At 33.8% G+C, this 20,384-nt stretch overlaps 3 protein-coding genes across 4 annotated transcripts; 1 reads left to right on the forward strand and 2 right to left on the reverse strand.

Annotated features, from left to right (window-relative positions):
• Window positions 1–6,234: 6,234 nt before the first annotated feature.
• Window positions 6,235–9,169, forward strand: DCTN4-p62 (dynactin subunit 4). Of its 2 annotated transcripts, none has more exons than XM_087413544.1 (9): window positions 6,235–6,542; window positions 6,676–6,746; window positions 6,833–7,032; window positions 7,393–7,535; window positions 7,614–7,779; window positions 7,857–8,040; window positions 8,173–8,356; window positions 8,420–8,610; window positions 8,689–9,169. In XM_087413544.1, the coding sequence occupies exons 1-9, from the start codon at window positions 6,414–6,416 to the stop codon at window positions 8,903–8,905; spliced, it is 1,485 nt and encodes a 494-aa protein (XP_087269670.1). In that variant the 5' UTR covers window positions 6,235–6,413; the 3' UTR covers window positions 8,906–9,169. The 2 variants fall into 2 exon arrangements, with proteins under 2 accessions (XP_087269670.1, XP_087269669.1); XM_087413543.1 differs by having other exon boundaries at window positions 6,241–6,542; window positions 7,611–7,779.
• A 161-nt stretch (window positions 9,170–9,330) lies between these two features.
• Rps14 (ribosomal protein S14) lies at window positions 9,331–11,151 on the reverse strand. Its single transcript, XM_011063611.2, has 4 exons — window positions 11,017–11,151; window positions 10,601–10,751; window positions 9,886–9,973; window positions 9,331–9,617 (listed from the first exon to the last, which is right to left on the reverse strand). Exons 2-4 carry the CDS (start codon window positions 10,747–10,749, stop codon window positions 9,399–9,401), a joined length of 456 nt encoding a protein of 151 aa, XP_011061913.1. The 5' UTR covers window positions 10,750–10,751; window positions 11,017–11,151; the 3' UTR covers window positions 9,331–9,398.
• Window positions 11,152–11,330: 179 nt separating this feature from the next.
• mre11 (double strand break repair nuclease mre11) lies at window positions 11,331–15,058 on the reverse strand. The gene is made up of 12 exons (XM_011063613.2): window positions 14,518–15,058; window positions 14,225–14,396; window positions 13,888–14,024; window positions 13,632–13,822; window positions 13,357–13,555; window positions 13,001–13,258; window positions 12,840–12,921; window positions 12,614–12,758; window positions 12,373–12,536; window positions 12,158–12,284; window positions 11,710–11,952; window positions 11,331–11,629 (listed from the first exon to the last, which is right to left on the reverse strand). Exons 1-12 carry the CDS (start codon window positions 14,615–14,617, stop codon window positions 11,570–11,572), a joined length of 1,878 nt encoding a protein of 625 aa, XP_011061915.1. The 5' UTR covers window positions 14,618–15,058; the 3' UTR covers window positions 11,331–11,569.
• Between the last annotated feature and the right edge of the window lie 5,326 nt (window positions 15,059–20,384).

A 20,384-nucleotide genomic window follows, 5' to 3' on the forward strand; every position in this document is an offset into this window, starting at 1 on the left:
GGACTGTATCTCCTATGTAAGCAAATTTCGATTTAAATCCGAAAAGAATCCCCGAAAAAACGCAATGTCCCTTGCACGTACCGAAAAGAAGCTGCAACAGAAAAATTAAATGATTAGCGAAAAATTATAGAGAATTATTGAAAAGAAACAAATTAAAATAATTGAAACGAAGGAAATGCTAAAGGAGGGAAACTGTAAACATAACGTACAAAGGAGAAATTAAGACGAGTTCTCCGAAAATGTTAAAAATGCTTGCTCATTAGTATTAAATATTTGCTCCCATGTCATTTTTCCTCCTATTCTACAAATCATCAATATGCTTTGATTTCTCTATTGCAACTTTCCTATCTAATTTCGTTAATGTAGTACGTTTCTCGTTTCGCGTATTTTGATTTCTCAAAACCTCGTTAACATCTCGGAAATCACTTTGTATCTCGGCTGTAGCTTCTTCATGGTACATGTAAGAGACAGTGCGAATTGCGCAAAGAGATAATTTACTACGACCGACGCGGTGGATACGGGACCGACAGTGAGATCATTGCGAATACGGCTGGCTTCTCGTGTCACGTTTAACGCGCGTCTAATGTCGACGAGGCCTTCATAACCACAATACTTTGCGAACCACAGTAGTCTGTGTCACAATAAATGTGCAAACGCTTGGCTGATAGACGCGACGTGAGGCAATTCACTTTCTGGGGCGATATTGCCCACATCCCTCGTGCATTAATTGTGGTTAATTCGGCTTATCGGCTTGTTAGACGCTAGTCGTACGAGACAAGCTCGACGGACCGGTAAACGTGACCGAGAATTGAGCACGTATTGCAACGATCTCACATATCGGACCGTATCTCCTATGTAAGCAAATTTCGATTTAAATCCGAAAAGAATCCCCGAAAAAACGCAATGTCCCTTGCACGTACCGAAAAGAAGCTGCAACAGAAAAATTAAATGATTAGCGAAAAATTATAGAGAATTATTGAAAAGAAACAAATTAAAATAATTGAAACGAAGGAAATGCTAAAGGAGGGAAACTGTAAACATAACGTACAAAGGAGAAATTAAGACGAGTTCTCCGAAAATGTTAAAAATGCTTGCTCATTAGTATTAAATATTTGCTCCCATGTCATTTTTCCTCCTATTCTACAAATCATCAATATGCTTTGATTTCTCTATTGCAACTTTTCTATCTAATTTCGTTAATGTAGTACGTTTCTCGTTTCGCGTATTTTGATTTCTCAAAACCTCGTTAACGTCTCGGAAATCACTTTTGTACCTCGGCTGTAGCTTCTTCATGGTACATGTACGAGACAGTGCGAATTGCGCAAAGAGATAATTTACTACGACCGACGCGGTGGATACGGGACCGACAGTGAGATCATTGCGAATACGGCTGGCTTCTCGTGTCACGTTTAACGCGCGTCTAACGTCGACGAGGCCTTCATAACCACAATACTTTGCGAACCACAGTAGTCTGTGTCACAATAAATGTGCAAACGCTTGGCTGATAGACGCGACGTGAGGCAATTCACTTTCTGGGGCGATATTGCCCACATCCCTCGTGCATTAATTGTGGTTAATTCGGCTTATCGGCTTGTTAGACGCTAGTCGTATGAGACAAGCTCGACGGACCGGTAAACGTGACGAGAATTGAGCACGTATTGCAACGATTTCATATATCGGACCGTATCCCGTTTGTATTTAAATTCCGATTCAAACTCGAAACGAAGTTCTGAAAAAAGACAATGTCTCTTGCACGTGCCATGAAAGAAATGCAACAAAAGTATTAAATGATTAGCAAAAAGTTGAAGAAGATTATGGAAAGGAAAGAAATTAAGAGAGCTGAGACGGTAAAAATACTACAGAAGGAAGATTAAAAAAAGAACATATAAAGGTATAACTAATAATAAGAAGAGTATAATTAAGAAGAGGTCTTTCTAAATGTTTGAATAATTAAACGATTGTTTTAAAATTTATTCCAATCTATCTCCCTGTTTCTTTTTACCGTAACGCGTCAGAAAAAAAAATTACTTATGATTAGTAATCAATTTGCACGCATGCCATCATGTCAGTATACATCAATTAACAATACAACATGGATATTATAATAATATTATAATTATGATAATGTAACTCACGTATATAACAGTTAGTTTACTGCGTATTAATTTGAACAGGGTAATAGAAATTTTAAAATTGTAAAAAGATTGAAGTTGCGTAATGTATTCAGGCAAATATACACATCATACTATTGGTGCAATAATATATGCTTTGTGTATTTGATTGAATTCACTCTGCGACTCAATCTTTTATATAATTTCGAAATTTCCATTATAATTTCCTTGTCCAAATTACTCCTGTACTCTATATTGTTAATTGTGGAGTTATATTATTGTTACTGTTTTTTTATTTATGCTATGAAAAACTTTAACAAAAGTATGAAATAATTTATGGAAAATCATTGAAATCTTTCGCAGATTGTGACGAAGGGAGTATTACAAAAAGGGGAGTATTACAATATTAAAGAAAAAAATGTTTGTAATAAAAATTAAGGGAAGCCTTTCAAAGATGCATTAAGTGTGTGCTAAGCCTTCAATATCGAAAAGAAATATTTTATACATATTCATTTGAATTTATTCAGCAATGCGAAAAAACTGTTTATATTTGTCCTGAATGAAGACATTATATGGGATATATCTGATTTGATAATTTAAACAAAAAATCTATATTGCCAAATACATCACAATGTTTATTATTTTTTCATTTTAAGGTATAATGAATCCATGAAATTTTGTATATTGATATGATCACTTAATATGATTGTAAGAATATCAATATATAAACGTACATCTGATACAATTAAGATTCATTAATTACCATTAATAAACCTCATTACCACTAATAAAATATTTTATCACTCACCGACTGATGCGTAAGTAGAGTTATCGATCATATAGCTATGATGATTCTGTAACAAACAAACATAAATTACAAATTAAAATAATGCTCAAAATAATCAATGATTTAAGAGATACTTTTTACACAGAATTTTTTAATCATTTTTCAATTAAATATCTATTGAAATAGTTGTTCTCACTGTTCAAAAAATATCTTCATGAAAATTAACTTTTTCAGTGTTTTAGATTAATTGTTTTCTCTAATTATTATTTTTAAATCAAAATAAAATAATCCGAATAAACGGGAAAGGAAAGCTAATTTTATTGTAAACGGTAAGTAAACTGATGCTTACCGTGAAGTTGCTTCCGGCAACTAATGCTTTTTTTATGTCTCCTCTTATCAAATTTTCAAATTTTTTCCTTTACCTCCTCAAGTTATCTTTATTATATGATATGATCTTTATTAGGTTGCACTCACATTATGATACGCAATAGCGAAATCTCGTATAACAATAACGTAGTATCTCTGTACAACACTAATCTGTAATACATACAAATATATTCAAATAAAAATAATGTCTAAAGTAAATATATTGAAGAAATAATAATTTTATTGACATTTACGTACGCAAGTAATCTTATTTATGATTTAAAATCAATCTTTTTGATATAAAATTTAATTAAAAAATAAATCTTATATTAATTGTAAATATCTTAAATATTTATATATATTTGTTTATAACTATAAATATTTTACTTAAATATTTAAAAAATCTTAAAGTATAAAATATTTTATTTATTTGAGATAGTATATTACATGCAGTACGGAATTATATTACACAAATCTAAAATACTGTACTATTCATATAAATAATTACTTTCACCAATTCATTAATAAATAATAAAATTATTTAATAAATAAATTATTCCAATAATAAATAATAAAATTAATTAATTACGAAATGCTCATTTCGCTCCGTCATGCTTATTATCGCCCTAATTTTAATTTTACTTGTTCTTTTATATTATATATTGCTATTTCTTCATGCTACATCTGTTTGCAAAAATTAATAAATTATTATTTACAATTAACTGCGATTACAATTAATCACTAGAAGAACAATCGCGCGGCTTTATCAAACTTTGTTCAACATACTCAGTAATTAATCACATTTAACGCATATTTAACATGTTACGATAGTGGAAAAATCAGAATATACGAAATTACAGCACGTTTGATAAAATGAGAACGCAATGAATTACATTTAATTGTAAAATAATAAAGAGACTTATTTTCTGCGCGATCAATTTTACGCTGACAGCTATATGACGATGATGCTAAATATTTCCAATCGAACAAGCACTGCGAAATGCACGTTCGATCGAATTATCAGCGTACGATTATCGAAATCTATTATGCAATATTTTCAGTGAAAAAAATTAATAAGTATAAATGCAAACTTCACTTACCTATTAAATGAGTAATGACGCTATCTCATCCGTCAATCTGTCCTGAGCTGTCCTGTAAATGAAATGAACACGTTAGAATAGCGAGAAGGCTTCGTTTCTTGCGTGGACTGCGAACAACTTCACACGCCAAAAGTGACGCGGAGCGATGACGACGCTACGCGTCCCACTCTTAACTTCGCGTTTATACATTTTCCGCATTTCGAGCATAAATAGAATATGCGCATTACATTGTAATAGAATAAGCGTATTGACTACATTTACACCGTATAGTTCAGGCCACGACCTATACAATAAGTGTCCTTGTTTATCCTGTAGATTAAACAAAGACACCTATCGTAAACGTAGCTACGATTATGATTAAGATATTCGCGACATTCGTAATAAATTGCTTTATCAATTATTCACGCAATACATCTTCAATCGAATAAATATTGAGATACGCGTTTTAATAATTATTAGTAATGTATGAGCGCCAAATTGATGTTTCGCATCAGTTGAATATTGCAAAAATGTGAGGAGAAAAAAAAAGTATAATAATATAAGTTTTTTTTTACCAATTAAATGCTACGCCGAAAGTATTTTTCGCAATATTCGTTCCGTAGAATCAAAAATAATAAGGCTGCGTTAACTTTGATGATGCATAAAGTTGATCGCGCACAAAAAAACGACGCCACTTCGCCATCTTAATGAAATCGCGATGGATATGGTGTAGACAGACGAAGCGCACTGTCACTTGTCATTTGTTTCGTCGTCCGTCTCAAGTCCGCTGCGATCTCATTAAGATGGCGGAATGGCGTCGTTTTTCGCGTGCGGCCAACTTCATGCATCATCGAAGTTAACGCAGCGTACTACTTTTCATTCGATTAAACGAATATATTGCGAAAAATACTTTCGGCCGAACAATCAGTATACTAGTCCTATTAGATCTACATTACGCGATATTTAAAATGTTACAGGAAATTCACGGCCGCGAAAACAGCGGTATTAATAATTACGTACATATTAATAACATTAAATATTTTATTCAACACGTAAGACATGTAAAATTGTTCCAGAACTAAAAGCGATCGGTTCTTAAACATTTCTCGCGTCGCGTGTGAAAATATTAATAATTTGATAATATTTATGTTACCTTGTTAGTATAATTTGAAGTGCGATTCTCTCGAGCCGTTTTCCGTCGTGTTATTATTCTCTACAGGAACTAGGATATTTCTGGAGATCAGGATACTTTTGAAGGAAAGGTTGATAATAACTCGAAGCCAGGGGTGCGAAATATTTCAACGTAATGTTACAGGACACAACCCCGTTCCTCGTCGACTCGCAAAAGCGCGAGATCGTCGCTTACGCGTTATTTATAGGAACTGCGGACCCTCAAACCCCACCACTCTCAAGCTAGCCAATGAGCGCGAGTCTCGCTGCGGGCGCTGTACGCTGAGCGTTCATTGGACCGCGTTAGCTTTCCAGATAAGGTATATAAACGCTACGTGCAATAAATTTCAGTCTTTTTCGAAATTTGGGAGTGTGCGTTTCGTGAAGTCGGAGAATCCTGTACATATTCAGAACGCGCTTTTACAATGTTATTTAACACATAGTTAACTTATTTATCGTTGAAAGCGCGTTCTGAATACGGAAATTATATTCTTTTTGAAAATAAAAAACAATTAGATTAAAGAATGACTATCGAAGAGACAATATGAAAGAAAAGTTGATCTCTTAAAATAATAAAGCCATTATAATTTATATTATACTTTTTAAAGTAATCTAGCGCATATAATTTAGCATTACAATTTAATATGAACTCGCACCACATTTATTTACGATATTGTGATTTTATCGCCAATACGTAGCTATGTAGTTCCTACATCGAAAATATATGTACTGGCGCTAATGTATGGAGGTTTCTCTCTGCTAGTCGGTATTGCGTTGGTGTGACTAGGTGTGACGAATGACAACGTCAGTTTGAGCAGAAAATGGTTATCTCAGTTTTAGGTTATGTCGAGTGACATTTCTACTGTTTCATTTCGTAAATTTTAAACTTTTTCATTCAGTATGACTTATTTGAATCAACCAGATTACGTGCGCTACTTGTGCAATTGTGGCTCCTTAAAATCTATATCGAAGATATATTTCTGCCGACATTGCTTGATGATACGATGCGGTTACTGTGTCTGTCAGGAGGTACGATTTTTTTAAATCTATAAGTAAATTCGAACAAAGAATATAATAGGAAATATTTAATACTGAATCCATTCACAAAATGTACTCTAACATAAAGTTCTTATTTATAAAAAAATGTCTCTTTTGTATTTAGGTTGACTCTCATTATTGTCCCAATTGCATGGAAAATTTGCCCTCATCGGAAGTACGTCTTAAAAAGAACAAGTATGTTCATATATATTAGACTTCATATGTTAGAGATAGAGATTATGAATTCAGTTATTATTATATTGAATAATTGGTATTAACAGATGTTCCAATTGCTTCGACTGTCCTTGCTGTTTTCAAACATTATCGACAAGAGCAGGACTAGCACCTGTAAGAGCAGCAGCACCAACTGAGGGAGAAGAAAACAAGGATGTTAAAGCTACTCCTAAAAAAGTATATTATCTATTCTGTTCATTGTGCCGATGGAGTTCTCGAGATGCAGGAATACCTGATCAATTCGTAGGTAAGAAGTTTCGCTATTAAATAATTTTATAAATAAAAATTGAATAGAGAACATTTTCCTAACTTATACTTTGAATTGTTATAATAAATAGAGAAAGGATTGAATAGCCATGCTGCTTATTTATCTAATTATACTGATTTAACTACTTTATGTATTGAACAATATTAAGTACATATATACTTTATGTATTCCTAAATACTTTATGTATTGATATGTATAATTAGATAATTTTAAAAATTGTATATTAGATAAATAAGCATAGTCATCTAGTTTATTAGCCCTTTCTCTGTTTATTGCAACGATTTTTAATCTTCAGAGCGTTTGTACCAATTTTATTATATTTTCAATTTCTGCTTGTAGCAACTGGAGGATGGCCTGAACAGGAAAATCCACATGTAATGCGTATTAATGCTCTTATTGATTATCACAAGGTATTAGCCTCTATAGAGAAACAGCAATGTGAAAGGAAGAAAATTCATCCGAAACGCTCTTTTATGCCAGCTGTAAGTTTAGTGAGAATTATTCTTATTATATATTTGTTTAAAAACGTCTTCCTAACTATATTTGCTTGCCAATAGCAGACAATGTACAGTTTTACATCGGCGTTGGTTCGCAAGCGTATTGGACGTCCCATGAAACCGCCATTGCAATCTCAATCATCTGCTCAACCAGTACCATCAGTTGCAAGTGAAGAAGTGGATGAATTGCCAAACGATATATTTACAGAATCTGTGGATATAACTAAAAGTAAGAAAATTTTCAATGACATGAGTGACAGCATTGGTATAAACTTTATTTTAAATATATGTAATTTTGTGTAATAGTTACTACGTTGGAACAAAGATTACAGCATCCGGAGGTACAAGCTGAGAAAATAAACGAATTGCGTCCTCAGCACAGACAATTTTTAGTCAAAAGATCGCAACGTTGCAGAGTGTGTGAACATAATGTTAGCAAATCAGATCTTTGTCCTCAATCAACAAAGTTCAAGATTTTACTAGCTGCATTGTAAGTATTACATTAAAGGATCAATTATTAACATCAGTCATGATGTTAATACATAAATAATATATACAATTATATAATTTTGATTTTCATTATATTCTTGAATGTATAATTAAAATTGTATTCTTTTTTTAGTTATCATATCCCAGAAGTCAAGATTGTTACTTGTGAACCACTTCGACCAGGGAAATCAAGTGAACTGCTTCTAAAATTCTGCAATCCAACGCAGCATCAAACTCAGATAACTATATTGCCTTTGGATACTTTGTTATCTACTTCACTCACTGAGGAAAAAGATATTAAACAAGAGGATACGCAAGTAATATCAAATTAGAATTTTATCATAAACTGCAACATATTTTAATAATTTGGTTAATTGTAGACGAATGAATCTTCGAATTTATTGCCATCTACTGTACGACAAGCACCTGTAACAGAAGATCCTAAGGCAATAAAAATAGTACCGAATGCAGATTTGATATTGCCTCACAGTTCATTGATTCTTCCACCAAGAGATGATGCTGCTGAATATGATGATACAAATGATAATCATAATTTTCAAGATGATCCAAAGTACGTGAAATATACAAATTACGTAAAGTTAATACAAAAAAATAATATGAATTTCATTATTTATACAATCTTTTTTAGACTTGTAGTATGGCGAAAAGGAAATAAAGCAGTCATACGTTTGCACGTAATTCCACACGATACAAATAAAGATAATGAAGATTCAATTATAGTTGGATTTGTCATGCAACATGGATACGTAAATACTATTGCAGCACTAGAACATAAATCTCCGCAAAAAGTAGATGTAAAGGTCAAGTTATATCTTACTGTTGGTCAGTTAGTTGGCGAAACATAATCTTTTTCAATTTCATTAGAATTGCAAAATAGAAATACTCTATACATAAATGCTTTATAGTTTTTTTCAGTAGTCGATTATAAATTAAATATTAAAGATACTTAAATATTTATACTTCGATGTATTATTTTTGTGTTGAACTTAATATTCATAATATATTCATTAATAGTCTATATATATGAATACAAAATGTAAGAATGCTCTTAATCATTTATCTAATTTTTTATATTGCAATTAAAAAAGAAAATTAAGTCGTATTAAGAATATTTGTTATAATTTATATATACATATATATATATATATTTTTTTTTTCATGTATCATGAAAATTGCTTCTTTTATCATAATAATAAAACGAACATAAATTGTTTTTGAGCAATTACCATATAAAAAACAGACAAAAATGGGCTTTATAAAAAATGCAATGTTTCTTGTTTTTTTTAAATATGTTTATTGAAAGATAATACATTTCATATAGAAAGCCATAAGAACAGCTTATAGCCTACGTCCACGACGACCTCCCTTCCTGCGAGTAGAATCTGATGGAATAGGAGTAACATCTTCAATACGACCAATTTTCATGCTTGACCGGGCTAAAGCACGCAGAGCAGATTGTGCACCTGGGCCAGGAGTCTTTGTTTTATTGCCTCCCGTAGCTCTTAATTTGATATGCAGTGCTGTGATACCCAAAGATTTACATTTTTCTGCAACATCCTACAAAGCAAAAAATTATAGTTTACATTGTACCAATATTTTAATATATCGAATAGTTATAATTAATAAAAGACATGTTTGAATGTCTTCTTTCTTTACAGAGAAAAAGTGCATGATGCAAGCACATGTTCTCAATTATTAAAAAGAACTTGCTTTTCCACAAACACGTGAACGCTCCTTAGATTATAATAATCTTATATCTAGGTGCTGCCTGGATGTGGATAATAATACATTTTCTTGAACTAATTTAAATGATCAAGTTAACAACCTGAGCTGCAAGCATAGCTGCGTAAGGCGAGGCTTCATCACGATCTGCTTTTACCTTCATGCCACCAGTAACTCTAGCAATTGTTTCTCTATAAATGCAAACACACCATTTTATCTCAATGTGTTGAATTATTATTATAGGGTCATATAAGGCAACTATATAATGTCCTGGAAAGTTTGTAAGAAGAGAGAAGAGGATTTTGCTCAATTAGAATGAATCAAGAAAGATAATTGATACACAGAGAGTATTTTATTATCTGTTTATTATCTGTAGGAAAATTGAAACAACACAATGTAGCACAAAACAATACAGTTCCTTAGGCCTAGTTCCACAACTGATGGTTAACTCATAACCTAGGTTCAACTTATTCATGCCTCTTTTCAATTTTAGAATTGAAAAAAGATGAGAAACAAGTTGAACTTCGGTTAAGAGTTAACCATGAGTTGTGAAACTGGGCCTTAGACTCCTGAGAAATATCTTGTAGATATTCTTTATCAACTTAGCTGTTTTAATGATGGAAGCTTTTCAGTATGTTATAGAGCTTATTGGATAACAATCATGTTATTTTTTCTCGAGAATAGAAATGTGAAAAATAAATATTTTTATGTATGTATGTACACATAGATACTAAAAATTTTTACTTTTCATATTTGCGCCATAGGAAAAGTTACATGATTGAGCTCCCTGATTAATCTAACATAAATCTAGTACAAACCTGCCCGACAGATCAGTAACGTGCACAAATGTGTCATTGAAGCTGGCAAAGATATGAGCTACTCCGAATACGACTTCTCCTTCACGAAGTTGAGGCCCAAGAGAGACCTGTACTTCTTCCTTCTGTACCTTTCCTCTTTTTGGCGGCATTTCTAAAAAGACAACAAGTATCTTTGTTTATTATCTATAACTCGACTATCTGCTATTATACTTATTATAATATCCGTATAAACATTTTCGGACAGACACATTTTAAGGTTATGTCGATGTGAAAAGTCATCCATCTACATCCACACATGCTGCTAAGTACAAAGCTATTTCGCAGTTGGAACTTATTTATAAATATTCAATTAATTAATCTAATTTAATATTTTTGATAAATGAAACGATATTCGCGGTATTAATGGTTTAAAATACCTGCGAAATGTAAGGATTATAACCTTCCTGTTCCAGCACGATTTAACAGAAACCTTAAAAAGAACGATGCTTCCGGTGACGCAGTCTCTCTAACCAAAATGCAATCGTTCTGCGCATAATAGGGAATTTAGCTGTGTCGTTGTCCAATGACAATTGGATATCCAATAGAAATTCGTGAAAACAGTACTAACCAAGTTCCTTTTATTAGATATCGAATCTTATGGACAAGATTTTGATTAAATTTAAACATTAAAAATATCTCCTTTCAGCCAACTTACACCGTTTTCTCAAGTACGTAATGATAAATGTACGAATGTTTGTTGTAAATTTTATTAAATTTTGTATTCATACAAAATAGTATTTATAATAATATTCGCTCTCATATGCATATCTTTTCTTGTAGTACTTAATAATTAATTATAATCACTTATAATAAATGCTCGAGTTCTCGTGAACTGAGCATTTTTTGAATTCTGTTTAATAATTGGCGTACTTATTAAATATTTAAATTAATATATTTTAACATATGTATACATTTCATAGTACTTAATAATTAATCGGAATCACTTATAATAACGTGATCAATTTTCTTCGACTGTGTACTTCTGGAACTCTGTTCAAAAATAGATGTACTCATTAAATATTTAAATTAACATATTTTAAAGATAAATATTTTTAAACTATTACTCATACCAGCATTTTTAGAATAGAAGCATTTGTTTCATTAGATTTTCCTCTACCACGAGTTCCTCTCGGGCCTCTGGATCCTCTACCGCCTCTTGAACCCCTTCCTGTTCCTTTAGTCTTACTCAAAGTTAAATTTAAATCTCCATCACTGTCATCACTATTTGATACATTGATACTGCTTATCTGTAAGCGAGATTGCTTAAGGTCTTTCAAACTCGTTTGCGGTGATTTGTTTAGTAATTCCGAAACCTGCAAAAGAAAGAAGTGTGTGTGTGTGTGTGTGTGTGTGTGTGTGTGTGTGTGTGTGTGTGTGTGTGTGTGTGTGTGTGTGTGTGTGTGTGTGTGTGTGTGTGTGTGTGTGTGTGTGTGTGTGTGTATATATATATATATATATATATATATCGGTACAAATATTATATGTATACACATAAATGTTACATATAAGTATCATTACATTATTCTGTTCCTCTTGTTCTTCTGAAAGCCTTTTGTCGCGGAAAATTTTAATTTCTTCGCGAATATCTTCTGGTGTTTCAACATCTTGCGCTTTTAAATATTCTATGGTTCTTTTCATTTGATTTCTAGTAAGTAAATCCATAAAACAATTTAACAAAAATGAGAGTTGTTCTCGAATATTAATTCAGAAAAGAAATCATCACTAATTACTACCTTACAACACATCTAAAGGCATCTAAATCGCTTTTCTCAACATATCGATTTAAGGCTTCATTCATTGCTGTTACAGTTAATATTGTTAATTTATCTTTATTTTCTTCCATATCAAAATATTTTTTAATTCCTCCTTGCACTGTACTAGTCCAATTTTCCCCTTTCTATAAAAAGAAAAACTCCAAGCAATGCTAAAATGCTATGAAACAAAATCAGTTTAATAAAGAAACTGTTTTTTTACATCTCCTTCGAATAATTCTGCGATATCATCTGGATCATCAATTTCATCCTCAATAGTACGTTTTCCTTTGTCTCCGGTCTTTCTTTTACGGAATAAAATCATGTCCATAGGATTAGCAACTTCATCACAATATCTTTGTGCCAAACTAAAAGCATATTTTTTTTTAGAATAAGGAAGAGTAAAATATGCAATTTCAAATGTAATATTAGAATGCAAAATTTTCAACCTTAATGTATCAAATTGTTCACTATCATGGTCATAAAATATTCTTAATCGAATTAAAGGTTGGAGTGGCTGACCAGGATATCCTAAAATGAGTTTTATCTTACGTATTAAATATAATAATGATATTCACAGGAAAAGGTAAAATTAAAATAATTGATATACCTGTGATTTGTTCAGCAACTTTAGGCATGATATTATTTTCAATATATTGATCTACATATTGACTAATAGCATTTGCTAATGAGACGCAATTTCTCATTTTAATATCATGATCATGAAGAACCAAATTATCAAAAATAAATGGGCGAACACTTTGTAATTTTAAAGGTTTTATTTTGAAGTTACTTTTATTTATTTTAAGAAGACCCACATGTTTGGGTTTTGATTCACTTTCGCATAAAGAAGTAACAATGGAACTTCCTAAAATTAGTTTAATATATAACAATTTTAGAGAAATGAATTCTGAAATAACCTCCACTTGTATGTCCAAATATATATCACAAAAAATATAGTTTTACCTGGTTGAGAAATAAAATATTCGCCTTGTTGATTAAATTCAGGCTTAATGCGACATTCATGTTCATGTCCCCAAATAATTAAATTGAGGAATTTATCCAATTTATCTTCTGATATATAAGCATCACGAACTTTGACACGATTTTGATGTAAAACAAATATGTTGAAAGTCTCTAGGTCTGTTGGACGTATCAACTCAACCTATTTTCAAAAGTTACATTAGTTATTATTTTCTATGATCACACAGATAAAAAAATATGCTTGATGCAGAATGTACCTTATCATCTCTATATAATCTCCATAACCTTTGATCATTGATATAACTTAGACCATAAAGAGCAACATGGGTGTTTCGTTTTTTCAAAATTAAAGGAGATATAACTATGCGTTTAAGATCTGTCCATTTTCCAAAGTAATTCACAAGTCCAGTAGCTGACAGTATGTCCATTGATCCGACAGTACCAAAACCTAATGGATAACAAACAGGACATAGCTTATATAATTAGAGATTCAAAAGAAAAAAAATTATATACTTGGATCATCATGATTTCCATGAATGGTAAATACTGGCATTGAGACATTCAAATTCGGATCTTCATAATTCACATGTTTCTGTGCACAGTGTCGAAATATATGTTCAGAATCACTTAAGAACTCTATCTTGCATTTTCTAAAAATACATTAAAATTACATTATCATATTAAAAATATACTATATAATTTAAAAATATTGGGTCATCTAAAAAGTATCCGCGGTTTTTTGTCACTAGATGGTGTTGATGGTCAACACCATTTAATGACAAAAAACCGCGGATATTTTTTAGATGACCCAATATAATGCAAGTTTAACGTCCAATTAAATATTACTTACTTAGGACCCAAACAATACTTTCGCAGTAATTCTACACACTTAAGTAACGCAGTTTGTGAAGGCTTAGTTTCATGAAATAGGTCACCACCTAACAAAACCATATCAACCTCGTTATCTTTACCATACTTTAATATTTCTTCGAACGTTACAAAACTCTCATCTGATTGTCCTCCTATTAAGAGAAATGATAACATTAAAAGTAATACTGATCTTCAGTTTTATATGCATGTCATCTTACGTCTTTTTTTACGTATATAGCAATTTTGTTGAAAAATACTTTTACGAAAACAAACCTCTCTTTTTACTGTAATCGAAACCAAGGTGAATATCCGTGGCTACTAAGATACTAATAGTATCTTGCGGATCTACGTGCGTATTGGTAGATTCCGACATTTTTTGTGTTAAATACTTGATAATTATTTAATATTTTAACGTTATTCAGTTATCTGTCTTATGCAGTAGTGAAATAACTGACAATTGGAATGGGTTGAATGGCGCGAAACGCATACGTTTGTCGGTATAGCAAAGACATAGAAGGGAAACACGATAGGTTCGTTTGTTTTCCTTGGGTGCATTTAAAATGACCAAACGCTTAAGCTCTTTCATCTGATTCCATATTCCGGCAGATCCGAAAATATGGATCAATCAGATGAAAGAGCTCACAGAACGCTCAGAGAGTAGTGTCGTTCTGAATGCATTCACTATTTGCACTGCTCTGCATTTCGAATGCTCTATCTCGCACTTTCTCACTCTCTAACTCGCAAACACAAAGTGTAGTAAGTTTTAAGACTTTAGAAAATTGGTCAATCACAATCGAAAAGAATAATTGAATATGGTTGGTCAATTCCTTAAGACTTAAAGTTTAATACTCCTCTATTGTATTTGCGGGGGTTATGGTCTGTTCGCGTTGTGTGCATTTTTTGATTGCGTTCAATTGGATGTTTGTAAGTCGAATTTACATCGCAGATCGCAAGTGAAACGTATTTGGACCTAAAGGTTGCAGCACTGACTTCTGTATAATGCATAATTTATAATATAAATAAATCAACCAATCATAATTCTTTTTTTCGGTGAAATGAGAAGAAAAGATAATAAAGGAAGGATTCTAATTGATTAATTGATTCATTCATTCATTCTGCGTTATATATTATGTAAAATTCTGTGTCGCGGACCTTAAGCTCAAAAATGGCTGCAAACGTTAAACGCGAAGTTATAACTATACATAGAATATAAATCAAATAATGTATAGGATTTGTGTTCCATCTTAATGTTTAGCTTGTTTAATAGTTGATAATAAGAGAAGAAAATGATGCTCGTGAGCGTTGCGAATTGCACTTGAATATGATGGAATATAATTATATATACTGAAAAATATTTCCGACATTTTATCGGAAGTGTCGGATTTTGAGTGCTTAAGTAAAATCAAATTGATCAATATATTTAAAAAATCAACGATGAAATCAATTTAAAATGGTGAATTAATTCTAACTTACATAAAGAAACTTACAGTTATATTTCAAAAATCATCTATTCACTCTATATTATACGCAGTCCATTTCTATTTTCAATATATAAAATAATACTTTATTATTTTTATTTTAGGCAAGGAAAAATTGAAAAAGTGTCCCGAAGCACGGAATTGATTACATATATATATATATTTTAAAACGAAAAATGAAAATTACAATGTAATCAAATGTATTCTATAATACCATTTATAATTTATATTTATAATATATTAGATTTATAGTATATTAGTTTTATTGGTCACATCTAAATTTGCTCACATTTATAATTTCCACTTCGTTTCGAGATACACAATACAGTTCTTTTCAGCTGAACTTCTTGCACAGTCCATCTCTTTTCTCTTTCCCTCTCCAATATGACAAGCAGAAAAAAGATGAACTATACAAAAAGTTCAACTAAAAAAAACGGACCTAATCGACCATAATCGAGCCGCAGCATAAATTCGCGCCGGGAAGGCGCCGACAGGAAACGGAGAGAGCCGAGGACGACCGATCGTAGCGAAAGGGGTGGGGAAAGGAACAGCGCACGTCGCGCCATCTAACGTCCCATTGGCAGTCGCTGGTCGCAGGTCGCAGCTTGTAGCAGGGAGCGCGCAGGAGGTGGTCTGTCGCACGCCATATTTGTTGTTGTCGTCGATGGGGGTAGGCCAGTCCTGAGAATTTTCTCGGACTCCGGCTCGTTGACGGTTTCTACGATAACCGTATAACGGTCGGCGTCGATCTCGGGGACGTTCGGTGTCGATGGCCAGTGCGTGACGCGACGTGCGTGGAATCGTGAAAATCACGGGTACGGATTGTTGCGCGCGTGCGGGGTGCGTGCGTGTGTGTACGTGCGCGCGCGGAGGGGGTACGTGCGTGCGTGTACGACTGTACGTACGTGCGTGCGTGCGTGCGTGCGTGTGTGTGCGCGCGCGCGCGCGCGGGAGCGCGCGCGCACTTTCCAGCGACGTCCCTTAAGCCGCGGGACGAGAGAAATATCGATGGGGCACCTTGACGGCTCAGCTGTCCTGCACCGTGCCGAGTGCACCTTCGTGCGTGTGTGCGTGTGCACGCGCGTTTGTATACTATCGCCGCTACTCGCGTCACAGTCACGCTGCTTAAACACAATGCTGTGCTCGACGGTACTCCGTTAGCGTCGCGACGTTTCCATTCTACTAGTCAACGGGACGCGAGACGCCAAAAGGATTGAGGCGCCAGGAACGCGAGAGTGAGCGGTTCATCTCAGACCTCCGGAAAGTAAATTTTGTGCGGGGTTGGAGGTAAGCGAGAAGAAATGTCGGAATCGCGATCGCGTATTTACGTGTGATGTGTTTATATATGTGTGTATGTATACATGCGCGCGAATAGGTATTCGAATCACTCTAAGTATCTATTCTATAAATATGTATTTGTGTGCGGGAAGCCTCAAGGATTTGGTGAGTTTGTCGGAGTAAGAAAGAAAAAGAAAGAGAGAGAAAGAGTGAGAGCGAGCGAATGAAGGAAGAGAGAGGAAGAGGGGTTACTGTCGAGTATGGGATCGGGGTCGTTGTACGTTCTTGACGCTGGGGTCTGTTGACCCTGGCCAAGGTCCCCCGCGGTTCATGGCTAACATTGTCGATGTGTCTATGCGTCGATTCCTCTCGCGTCTCTCCCTCGTTCCGGATCGCATATATACGGCAAGCGCCTTAACCTAGTCCAACGACACGTCGCTTGACTCATCGCGAACGCGATGATACGAGCCGAGCGATGAAACGAGCGGACGGATCCGCGCACAATCGGCCGCGTGTCCCTTTACGCCGATTCTTAGCGAGGCAAGCATGCCAATTCCACGCGACAAAACGAGGCGCCCCGCGTGTCGCGGCTTGAAAAATCAATACCGCGCTTCTGTGAGGTAACGCGAATCAGCTGTTCCTGTTTTACTCCTCGGGGGAGCCCGCGAGACGAAGCTCCGGCGCGGCGGCGTTCACGCGACCGCGCGTGCTTCTCCTACGCGCGCGCGACGATGGCCGAAGGTTTCTCTGAAAAACTTGTTGATTTCCATGTATTTATGATGTTATTCTGATTGTATAGTCTCATACTGAGAGCGTAACGAATAGTCCGGTCCTTCGCACTCTCTCAACCTCGTTTCCAGATGGAATCGCTTTGCGAAACACAAGCTGGGCATGTATTGTAGAACAATGGCTGTATTCTTCAAATATAACACATATAACAATATTGAAAATACTTCAGTATGTTATATAGAAAGAACGATTTTGCTGAAGTATTTAAAAATGTAGCTATAGATCTGAAAATAATTTTGTCGGACCATCAAAGTAATTACGTTGGAATTCGAACAGATGAAGAATGCTGCACAAAATTTTGACATTCCATCGATCAATTCGAGCGTTCTACAGAATTATTTTTACGGTTGAACAAAATTATTTTTAGATCCGTATCTATCTTAAATTTTTAGAATTGGAACAAAAAGTTTATTAGATAACAAAAGATAATTTTATTAGATAATGAATAATTTTATTAGATTACCAATATAATTGTGTACGATGCCTAAGTTTCTTGAATGTCAAAACTTTTTGGAGTATTTCTTTTTTAATTTGACTAAAGTTAAAAATTTAAATATAGATCTGAAAATAATTATTACAGCGTTTTCTCTTGGGATATACTGAGTGTAATCTCGCACTACAATTGCGTGTAAGTGCTGCTGCATCAGTGCTGCATTACACAAGTGTACATACACCATGGTGTACACTACTTTATGCTATCGTGTTTAATTCTGCCGGTTCTTCCATTTTCATATTTTTAATGTTACAATGACTCGCCATCGCCTCTTTGAGATCGTGTAGCAAAATCCCACTTCGTGCATAAAATTTGCAGTACACTACATAGCCATGGAAACACGTTACACTGAATAAGTTTGCTTACCATGAGCCAAGGAAACACGCTATACTGTCTGAGTATTGCACTGGTAGGCGATAATGCAGCCAAGAGAAAACGTTATTAGAATCTATATAATTTATAAATATAAATATTATTATTTTAATTTTTTTTAATTTTATTAAAATCGTTGTTTTTTTGTACATTACATATGTACAATATAGATTTCTATATATGATATTTTTCGAGAATGAGACCTTTGTTTGGAATGGATTGTAATCGGAATTATTCTTTTTTCCTTATAAAACACATAGAGCATTATAGAGAATAATTGAACGATTATAATCTATTTTGAATAATTTCAAAATACAGGGTCCGGCAAAATGATCTCCCACATTTTAATCAGTGGCGGTGTAAAATGTGGGAGATCATTTTGCCGGACCCTGTATATGTTCTGTCCGTTGCGCGAATTTTTGTGCTTCGTTGAATTCAAAATGATTTGTTGATTTTCGTGACCTTGTTGATTAGTCAGATATAAGGAACGATCGTTGACATCGTTAGCCTTTCGTGTTTCGAACTTCGTCTAGATAAGATCGCGCTTCGCTAAACGAGCTGGCTGTCCGTTACATTAGTATCTGAGCTTTGTGAATTTAAAATTACTTTCAACTTGCTGTTTTCCGTGACCTTGTTCCGACCAAATACTGTACTTTGACCAAGTATAACGGACAATCAACGTTATTAGCTTTTTGCGTTCCGATTTTCGATCAGATGGAATCGCTCCGAAAAATGAATCTACCATTCGTTTCGTAAGTACTTGAGTTTCACGATTGAAAATCGCTTTAGATTGAAAATTCTCAACTATCATGGGTTTATTTTCCATTATTCGTAATGTTTTACGAACATGAATTTCCTTTTATTCCAATAATATTTCATGTATTTATATTTATTGTATTTTATCGTTGAAATGAAATATGTTATAATCGATTCTTCTTACTCCTACATTCTGATTCGACTCACGATATGAGAAAAAGATAATTGCGAAGGAAGAAATTAGAAACGCCGATCTTTTAATTAAATAATATCGGAGAAATATTTCCTAAATCAAGAGATATTTTCTATATCGGAAATCATTTGGGAAATTCAATACTGTCTTATATAAATTCCATTATATAAAAACCATTCGGGGAAAATAAATATATTATCTTATACAAATGGAACTATTTCAAAAGTAATTATCGATTAGAGCATTAAGTGTTTTCTTTGACAAACTTCTCGTATATATTGATAAAAATATTCTAATTAAACCAAAAAAAAAAAAAGATGATAACGTTGCAGAAATTCCGTTTGGTCTCACTAAAACGCCATTCTTGTTGGATTTTTTTATTGGTTCAATCAGAACATTTTCCTCGGTATAGTCTTGAAAATATTACACGTGTACATGTAAGTTACTATAAGTCTGCTTTTTCTAAGTGGAACTTCTTGCACAGTTCATCTTTTCTCCCATTTTCTTTAACGTGGAGTGAAAAGATGGGAAAAAAAAATGAAATGCAAGAAATTCAACTAAAAAGAACAAGCCTTGTGCAAGTTATATTGAAAAGTCGCAATAAGAACGATTGGTATATGAAACATGGTTCTTTTCTCTGACGCAGGTCTTCGGAAACACGGTGGTGGAGTCTACGCCGCTACACGATCGTGCAGACGAGATTCGGCGTGGCGGGCACGGTGGCAAGTAACCGTCGAGGACGCGCTCGTATTTTCGCGTGTGCTGATTCGCACGGTAATTA

The sequence above is a fragment of the Acromyrmex echinatior genome, chromosome 14 (genome assembly GCF_024713525.1).
Source record: "Acromyrmex echinatior isolate Ae372 chromosome 14, ASM2471352v2, whole genome shotgun sequence".
NCBI lineage: Eukaryota > Metazoa > Arthropoda > Insecta > Hymenoptera > Formicidae > Acromyrmex > Acromyrmex echinatior.

Coding starts and splice junctions, on each gene's coding strand:
- DCTN4-p62 (XM_087413543.1), top strand. CDS start 6,414: ATGACTTATTTGAATCAACCAGATTACGTGCGCTACTTGTGCAATTGT. Junction 6,543..6,675: donor GTTACTGTGTCTGTCAGGAG/GTACGATTTTTT, acceptor TTTTGTATTTAG/GTTGACTCTCATTATTGTCC. Junction 8,611..8,688: donor AATTTTCAAGATGATCCAAA/GTACGTGAAATA, acceptor AATCTTTTTTAG/ACTTGTAGTATGGCGAAAAG.
- Rps14 (XM_011063611.2), bottom strand. CDS start 10,749: ATGCCGCCAAAAAGAGGAAAGGTACAGAAGGAAGAAGTACAGGTCTCT. Junction 9,974..10,600: donor GTTACTGATCTGTCGGGCAG/GTTTGTACTAGA, acceptor TTGCATTTATAG/AGAAACAATTGCTAGAGTTA. Junction 9,618..9,885: donor CAGCTATGCTTGCAGCTCAG/GTTGTTAACTTG, acceptor TTTGCTTTGTAG/GATGTTGCAGAAAAATGTAA.
- mre11 (XM_011063613.2), bottom strand. CDS start 14,617: ATGTCGGAATCTACCAATACGCACGTAGATCCGCAAGATACTATTAGT. Junction 14,025..14,224: donor AAGTATTGTTTGGGTCCTAA/GTAAGTAATATT, acceptor ATGTATTTTTAG/AAAATGCAAGATAGAGTTCT. Junction 13,823..13,887: donor TGGAAATCATGATGATCCAA/GTATATAATTTT, acceptor GTTATCCATTAG/GTTTTGGTACTGTCGGATCA.